The 9,264-nt window shown below is 38.0% G+C and overlaps 1 protein-coding gene across 1 annotated transcript in view; it reads left to right on the top strand.

Annotated features, from left to right (window-relative positions):
• CMPK1 (cytidine monophosphate (UMP-CMP) kinase 1, cytosolic) overlaps window positions 1-7,650 on the top strand; it is an 11,123-nt gene extending 3,473 nt beyond the window's left edge. The window contains exons 2-6 of the mRNA XM_009326604.1: window positions 1,832-1,978; window positions 2,864-3,016; window positions 4,545-4,621; window positions 4,702-4,798; window positions 5,258-7,650. Coding sequence (XP_009324879.1) covers window positions 1,832-1,978; window positions 2,864-3,016; window positions 4,545-4,621; window positions 4,702-4,798; window positions 5,258-5,299 — 516 coding nt within the window. The 3' untranslated portion in view covers window positions 5,300-7,650. The remainder of the gene's footprint in view (window positions 1-1,831; window positions 1,979-2,863; window positions 3,017-4,544; window positions 4,622-4,701; window positions 4,799-5,257) is intronic.
• The last annotated feature ends 1,614 nt before the right edge of the window (window positions 7,651-9,264 follow it).

Here is a 9,264-nt window from a genome sequence, read left to right as displayed (position 1 = left end):
AAGGTTTCTTGCTTATAAGGAAAGATTTATTCTGGTTTGCGGATTCTGTAGTTCATAGTTAATATTTAGATTTGCAGTTAAAAAGGCATATCCAAATGCAATACACATTAAAGCAGGAGTACAGTGAGCTTATAGAGGATGTCTGTAGAGCTTTTTCTTCACAGTTATTTAGAGCAAAATTTTGCTTCCTTTTTTTTGCCAGCTGTATAGAGTTTTGGAGATTTAGGTAATTATATCCCTTGTTAAATTGTGACTATGGCAGAACTAACTTTCCACGCTTTTGTGGGTGAAATTGGAAAGCGACTGAAATGTTTTAAAAGTCACTTAGTGAGTTGTGTAATACTTCTGTTGTACTTGGTCCAGTAGCCAAGTTCTTAAATCCCAAGTTCACAGCCGTAAAAAGTGTGTAGTCACATTATTATGCTGCTCAGACACCTTTTTTTGAAATTTGCTTTGGATGTTGCTGCAGCCAAGCTGATAACCCTGAAGTTTTTTGCTGCTGCTTTTGTTTTGTGTAGAAACTTTAGGATGAGTATGTATAGGTGTACTGTGTTTTGGATGTATAGCTGGCTTAGGTAATCACCAAGGAGATGTCTTTATTGCCTGCTTTTATGGACTATATTTGGTCAAGGAGCATAGCGCACTTGGTTAGTTTTCTTGTAATGTTAAATGAGCTGAGAAAATGATTGTTTTGGGCTCTGAAATTTCCTTTATAACAATGCATTTCTCTTTGGTAAGAGTGTATTTGTATTTTTGCACTAGGTGTCTGTTTATGATGGTAAATGCCTGAGAAATTCAAGTTGTAATAAATAATTTTCATTGGTATTTTGCATTAGCAACTTTTTTTAGATGTAGTTTGAGGTGAAAGAAAAGCGTAATGGTGTTTGCTGTTCTCCTGCATACTGGTAGCAAATTGATAGATTTGGACCCGATCCCTCTGGTCTCTTTCTGTTTACTGTGTCTGGCGTGACATAGGGTGGCACCAGTGTAGCTGTTTACCTTCATTTGCCACATCATCGTTACGAGAAGGCACTAGTCTTCCCCAAGGGCTGCCCTCCGAGTTTGTCGTGTTCATCCCAGGAAAGGAGGTAGCAGGGGCAGGCACGCAGGGCTGGGTTTGGAGGAGTGCATGTGTAGGGCTCTTTGTGTAGCTGCAGTGTTAGATGCAGAGTTATAAGTGATTTGAACAAGGCAGAGGAGGAAGTTGGTGCCAGAACCACAACGGGAACGTAAGGATTTCTGACTGGTGCTCCAAAGGACCTGGAATCACCTCATGTGCTTTTCTTTAAGTAGGTAATTAGATAAAATTACAAACCTGTGGCGTAAACATAAGCAAGGAAAGGCGCTATCTCAACTTTTTCACTTTGTAAATCAAGACTTGACCCAGTAACTGATAACTGCCTACGATTTTTAAGTAGTTAAACTGTTAGGATGGGTATAGCTTGTATCTAATTTGGTGATTGTTAAACGTCTCATTGCACAGTGTAACATTTCAGGAAGCACTTTGGGGACTTTGAGACAGTCTCACTTCCAAACATGACAAAAATTACCTTTGAAAACAGTGCACGAATGCCTGACCAAAGCCCTCTTAGCCCTCTTGAGCATTTTAGCCAAGAATCTCTCTACTGCTGTGCTTTCTGTGCATACAGAGTATGCTATATTGTCAGATTACACACTGAAGATGGAATAGATCCGTCATTAGCAAGATGCTATTCCCTGTATTTTTCTATTGTAAGGCAAAGATAAATGTGGTTGACACCATTGACTGATGTTAACTTTGCACGTGTACTAATTCGAGGGAGTCTATGCCTGTTTGTTTTGCACATTTCAGAAATATGGCTACACGCACCTTTCTGCTGGTGACCTCCTTCGAGATGAACGAAAAAGGCCAGGCTCACAGTATGGAGAACTCATTGAGAACTACATTAAGGAGGGGGAAATTGTACCTGTTGAAATAACAATCAGCTTGCTGAAGAGGGTAAGGAAAGGGCTATTTCCTTGCTGGCTTACTCTTGCAGACTAAGCAACAAAGCAGTGGCCGTATTCTGGAAGAATTGCCTTTTCTCTGGTGTGAGTAGTATGAAATGGCAGACACGTAGGTGCACATCGCGTACTGGGCTTCTCTTAGCTATTACTCGTGTTTCTTTCTGGCTGGTTGGAGGGCAGTAGGTGATGGCCTCTGACACCTGGGGATCTGTGAGAATGGATTATTTTATTTTATTTTTTTGGTAGTTCTAGGGAAATCAGTGAAACTCTGTATTTCTTATTTCCCTTAACTAGCTTTTGGACCTCTTGGTCAACTCGGTCATATTTGACTGGAGGGTAGAGGCCTTAAAGGTACTAAGTTTCTGTAAGTTTTATCAAAACAGATAGCCAGGTGAAGGAGAAGAGCACCTGCCAATGTTCCTGTGGAAGGAAAAGCTCCAGCCTTTATCCTTATTAGATGTCCAGGAAAACAACCAGAGTATCTCCTTTAAGACAGAAGAGGCTTCTGTTGCTCGTGGTGCTAAATTTATCTGGAGTTTTTCCATTAGAATTAACTCTAGATCAGGGATGTTTTGGGATCTTGTTGTGTAACAGCACTTTCCAGTATCTTGCAGAAAATCAACTTTAAAGCTAGGATTGTGTGTTATGACATTTTGAGCTTTATGAAATAGTGAATTCAGTTTGAAAGACTGCTATTGGTGCATCAGTTAATTAATTAGCATGCATTGAAGGTGAAACAAAAATACATTTTTTAAATCTGCAATAATCCCAAGATAAATGCTTCTCAACTTACCATGTCAACGTTTTGGGGGTAATTTAATAAGTAGATAAATGGTTGTATGTGCAGGAGATTATGAATTGAATTCTCTTTTATCAGGCTATGGATCAAACGATGGCTGCCAATTCCCAGAAGAACAAGTTCTTGATTGATGGATTTCCCAGGAATGAAGATAATCTTCAGGGCTGGAATAAGACTATGGATGGAAAGGCGGATGTTTCTTTTGTTCTCTTTTTTGATTGTGACAACGAGGTAATGAAGTGTGTTATTCTGTAACTTCCTTTCTTGCTATATTGTGAGAATCATTCAAGAAGAACAATAAAACTCTGTCAGGTAGTGAATGGACTAGTGTAAGAGTAGAAAGAAAACTTGGACTGTGAGTTTCAAGGAGTTTTTGGCAACTTGTTTTTGCAGACGAAAAACTGCATGTTTTTGAAATAGCAGGCAGCTAGTTGCACTTGGTATAATCATGTGCAAATAAATTACATTGAAAAAGTACTTCAGGCAACTGCATTTTTAAGGGAGATTTATAAAAACTTTAAATACGTTATACAAAATTAGTTGGTTAATTTTCAGAAAACATTACTCTGTTTACTCTTAGTAACTGTTGTTTAGTCCAGAATGAATGTGATAGCAATGTCTGCTTTAATTCTAAAGTGCTGGCAGCAGCAGTCTTTATTTTCATAGTTATGAGCTGTGCTATAGGGTAGCCAGTAATCAACATTTTATTCAGCAAGTCATTAGATTACAAGGGTGTTTTGACAGTGATACATTATATTCATTTAACAAGTGCCACGATAAACTGTCTTTTTAATATGTCAGTGCCCTTGAGGCATAAAAACTGATAGGAGAATCCCAGCACCTTAAGCTGACTTTCTTCCTTTTATCCTTTTCCCCAATTTCCTGAGAAATCTTGTTACTTTTTCTTTACTTACTTGCAATTATTTTTTAATCTCAAAGAACAAGTGAGGGGTTATTTTTTTCTATTTAAAAACTTAAATAAGATTAAATGAATTTTTTCACTTGGTGGGGTGTTAATTTTGGGGTTCTATTTTTTTTTTTTACTAGATCTGAAAATAGACAACAATGCCTACATGATCTTCTGTTTTTTTTCATGATGGGTGTCCTTTGTAGGAAAAAATAATTTTTAACCATTGTCCTCTTGCACGAGTAGGATAAAGTATTCATTAAGTGTACATGTGTCAGCATTGCTTAACTTTATGTTTCAAAACTTAGTTCATTGGGCAGCTTTTAACTATGGTTAGTTCTTCAGTTTTTACTTAGATTTTGATTTTTAAGTCTTTGTTATAGCAATGTCAAGTAAGAACATTTTAACTTACAATAACTTTGTAGCCTTACAAAATTCTTGGGAGAACATACAGTGACTTTCCTTCAGTGCAGGCATATATTAGTAGTCCAATTTGACACGCTGCTTTTCAGAAAGTCTGAACACATCCTTGAAAATCAGGTAATTTTCTTCTTTAAATGTCTCAAGTTGGAGACCCAGTCAAACCACAGAGCTTGATGTTGCTTTTACTTCCACTGACCCCAATCCCATTTTAAGAGCCCTCATTTTAATAAACTGATGGAGTGTAAAGCCATCATCCTTTTTCTCTGGAAGAATCTAACTTTCCATGTGAGTTCTGGTTACATCTACCAGGTCTGGACAGTATGTTGTGTGTCAGGCCTATTTAGATTTTCAGGATTTTTGTTTTGTTCCTGCTTTCCAGATAGCACCTTGTGTTCTTGGTTGTGATCATCCTTTTGATGTTTTTTGTAGATATGTATTGGCCGCTGTCTTGAAAGAGGCAAGAGCAGTGGTAGGAGTGATGATAATCGGGAGAGTCTGGAAAAGAGGTACTATCTTAAAAACTTTTCAGTTCCCTTCTGTTTATATTTTATTATGTAATGCTTTTTTCCCCTGTGCTTTCTCCTAGAATTCATACGTATCTGCAGTCTACTAAGCCTATAATAGATTTGTATGAGAGAATGGGAAAAGTCAGAAAAGTGGATGCCTCTAAATCTGTTGATGAAGTAAGTATATAAGCCAAAAGCCATGGGGATGGCAGTGGCAGGGTACATATTTTTGGCATTCTTCTGAGATGTGTGTATATGTTGTTAGTGTGCTAATTTGGCACTGATGTGTACTACTGAGGGAGACTCTTGAAGAACTGATTCAGATGTGAATAACTTTAAGAAATCAATTAGTTCTGCTTGAACATGAGCTGGACTAAACACATTTTCAGTGTTTCTGTGTTTAAGTGTCTTGTGTTTTTCACTTTCATGAGCTTTTGCTTTTCTGAAGTAGTATTGCTGTTCTGTCTCACTTTCCCAGAGTTGATGCCAATTTGACTGTTAAAGAATTATTGTGAAGGTTCTAAGAAAAAACTATATATTTTTTAAAATACTGTCAATAATTGTGTGTGCTGGTTTAACTTGAAGTAACTGTTTGACTAACACTTCATAAAATTAATATTCTTCTCTCTCTTTCAGGTTTTTGAAAAAGTTGTACAAATTTTTGACAAAGAAGGCTAATTCCCAGCTTGAAAGTTCATTTAAACTTGTGCTTGAATCTTGCTTGAATAGCTGCTACTGCAGTCCACTCTTTGTAATTGTTTTAAAAGACTTTTTTATTGTTTTTCACATATTTAATGATGATTGAAAAAGCAGTTAATTACAAATGGATCTGTTTTTTAAATAGGAAATCATTTCTTGTGGCTATAATATACAAATTTCAGGGTTCTCCATTAGTACAAGTTCAGTTACTCACCTGGCAAAACCACAGTTAAAACATCTCTCTAAAGAGACTATTTATTCTGTCACAGTTCTGTGCCTATCATGGGCAGCCCTTCTTATTCCTTATTGCCATACACCTTTTTTTTTTTTTTTTAAAGGATCAACTAAACAGCAGCATTAAGCAATGAGGGACCCATGTGCCCTTGTTTGTTTTTTGGAGGCTTGGACCAAATTTAGCAGATATTTTTTCAGAGTATAATTTTGTCACGATGTTCCCTGTTATCCCCAAACCTGAATTCTGTAAGTCAAGCTACAGTTAGTATGAGAATCTGCTTTAGCAGTTCTCACAAAACTATTTAATATGCTCTTCAGTGATAGACATACAAAGTACTTTATGGAAAGTGGTGCTTTCTTAAGACTTTGGACGTAAACTGTCTTGTAAGTTCTTGAGTACCTGGATGACATGGCCCTGGGCTTTACCTTTTCTTCATTTGCAAAAGGTTAAGAATATAATTTCAAAGTCAGGTCAGTATTTCCATATTCATTTATTTTAAATGGTAGTTATATTCTTAATTACAGCATGGTCTTCACAAGATGGCAAAACTCTTAAATAGTATACAATAAGCAAAATCTTCTTACAGTTCTGTCTTTTGTAACAAGTGGAAGGGATTTTCTGTATTATTATTATTATTATTGAAATACTGTGTTACTGAATGCTTTAAGGTTTGTTACCTGGGGAAATATTTTTATGGTTAAACTAGTGAATTTGTTTCCCTAAAATTGTATAATTTTAATAGCTGTTTGTTTTGAAAAGATTGTAAATTATTGCACTTTTGTTATGATGTGGTCAGCTGAGGGGAAGGCACCTGCAGAAAAAAGTTCCATTCCCTTAAACAAATTGGGTCCTGCTTCATCACGTTCTCTTGAATTAGCCAAGTACAGTCAGCAGCAATAGTTGGGATAAGCAGATAACTAATTGAAACAAACCGGTATAAATGTTTGCACAGATGTGGTGTAATTCTGTGTTTTGTTTAAAGTAACCTTTTCTCTCCCCTATATAGTATGCATAGGTCTGTGGGGGCCCAACTGTGCATTCCTTGCATGCCCTAAGCTTTCACTGAAGAAGGCTCCAGAAGGCTTGAAGATGAGTGTTTTAACTAATTTTAGTGATGAAGTGGTTCTTCCTACATTAACTGACGCTGTAATTGGTTTGTGATATGCTAATAGATGTCGCACATTATGGGGAATGGAAATTTGGAAATCTTGGGGTTCAGCTTTTCTTTATTGATGACTCTCTCTATCTAGGAAAAGTTTTAAATTAAGCCCAGCTTCTAGTTAAAGTCAGTTGTGTTGGTCCTCATCCTACAATCTGATCTGTGCAGGCAGATTTTTGTTTGCTTAAATTCTCATCTCGCTGAGGTTCTTGAGGCTGCTGGGCTCTGGGGAAGAGATGGGTACAGAAACGAAGGGTAAACTACAGTATCTTTTCCAGTATGGTAGGAGTTCAAACAATGGACTGAGCACAAATAGCTGTTTACTACTGCAGAATACATGGACCACGACTACTTTTGTGAGTGTGGGAGGCTAATGCTTTTGCTTTGTGAATTTCCCTTAAGAAAAAAAAAGAAATCATGGAATTTAATTCTTATTGTATAAGTATGCTGACATAGGGATAGGATCCAGCGAAACTGCATGTTTTGATATGAAGGTTAGAATCAGGGTTTTTCCAAAGAAACTTCAAACAGGATTCTTTAATCTAATTGGAGAGATTTAATTATCTTTTGTTTCTAAGTTACTGGTTTTTACAAGTTCTGTTCAGAATAGAGTATCTGTTTTCTCTCATCATACACTTTTCTGTGTATTTAAGTGCTGAAACAAAGAAAAAAACCCTTTGGAGCAAGTTTTTAGAAAAAACACAATGTTTTGGCAATATTGAATTTGGAGTGGATTGTAATGTGTCTGTGCAAAGACTAGATCTTTTTGTCATTTTATTTATTGAAGATGCCATTAAATGTGTTACCAATTCTTTCAAGTTGGACTTCTGATTGAAATAAAGACTAAAGGCAGTATGCCAATGTGTTGTGTCCATTTAGCAGCAAAACTGTACAAAGAATTTGAGGAGATCTAATAAACTTTGTTCTGTGGCTTAATATGAGTGCTTGGCTTACAGTTATCTGTCACAAGGGATATTTTTTCATATATACCTGTATAAAGTGTGTATTTATTAGTGTTATATACCATGTGTGGCTGCATACACGCAGGTATGTGTATAAAAGTTCAGTTTTCACCATGGAAACTGAAGTCCTGAAGACCCTGTTAGGCACAGGACAAGATCAGGCAAATGCCTGTGGAGTTGATACCTTTTCTTGATTGTATAGGTTTATCAAATTACTCTATTCGTATAGTTGTGCAGTGATAATTCAAGCTGTGAAAGAAAGGTGACTTGAAGTGGACTGGGAAACACAAACCTATTGCGCAGCTGCTGTTGGAGATGCTTTTTGTTTTGATTTCTCATGCCTGCTTGCTCAATCACCAGCTGATTCCTGAACGCCGTTCTGCTGCTTTGCAGCACATGCCTACGTGCTGTACTTGAGACTGTGTTCTTAAATGAGGTTGGCACAGCATAATATTCTTTATAAAAGAAACTGAGAGATTGCCAGGCTTATTTTAAAATGAGTCTTCACATTTTGCGTAAAGGTTTGTCACAAAATGGGTTGTTTATTCATGTGTAGGTTTCCAGTAAACAGCATGTTGGACTTGAAACCTTACACTGGAAAGATTTGCGGAGCTGGCCTGAAAGGGATGAGAAAAACAGGGTATTTTCCAGCAGTGGTAGGTATCTTTCTGCTGGTAAAACTACATAGACAAACTTTTGCTGAAACTTCACCCTGAGGTTGTAGTGTCTCCTCAGGGACTGACTGACAGGGTCAGTCAGGGTATAAAAGGGTGACTGACAGGGTCAGTCAGTGCCATGAGACATGAAGCTTGCCCCAAAGCAAGCTTCCCACTCCTGCAAGTGGGAGACTCGAACAGAAAACCCCTGCCCAAAAGATGCCAATTTGATGGAGCGGGGGCAGGTGGAGAAGACCGTAAGCATGCAGTTGAGGACTGCCTCAGTGTAAGATATTCCCCAGTAGCAACATTTGTCCTTAATAAGAAGAGATGGTTCATGAGGGAGTTCCAAGGTCTTGTGCAAAATGCTGTGTCTTGCAACAGTGGGGACATCTGTGTGCCGCTGCCCAGGCTGAACTGGGGAGAATGGGAGAGTTAAATGGAAAAAAACCTCAGTTCAGACTGGAGCTGCCAACTGTCGTTACCGGTTGGCAGTTTCTAGCTGCCAGCATTTAGGAAAGTCGCAGCTTAGGGGATTACTTTTCTGCTTAGTTTGAAGTTCAATACCAGTTCAGTCCCTGTTGTGATACAGATGTCTCTGAAAGCTATGATCTGTGACTACTCAGCTGGCCTTCTGCCTGGGGGGGGCCAACACTTGGCCCCTTGGCATGATCAGGTTATTTCTTCAAGACGCGGTGCAGCAGGACTTGGAGACTGGGCACCTGGGGCTGTGCGCTTGCCACAGTCCAAAGATCCCGGGGTTAATAGTGAAAACTGCAAGATGATGCAAAGAGGCTTCAGCTAATCAGGTAAAAAAGGAGACCGTAACAAAAATCTTAAAGACTTTCGGTTTCATATAGCAGCAATTCTCACACTGTTGTGATCTGCAGACCTTTATAAATATTCCAGTGGAGATAGGGGGGCATAGACGA

Source organism: Pygoscelis adeliae, unplaced genomic scaffold (assembly GCF_000699105.1).
Source record: "Pygoscelis adeliae isolate BGI_AS28 unplaced genomic scaffold, ASM69910v1 Scaffold306, whole genome shotgun sequence".
Classification (NCBI taxonomy): domain Eukaryota; kingdom Metazoa; phylum Chordata; class Aves; order Sphenisciformes; family Spheniscidae; genus Pygoscelis; species Pygoscelis adeliae.
Note: the sequence above shows the minus strand (reverse complement) of the source record. Positions and strands in the feature narration are given on the sequence as shown.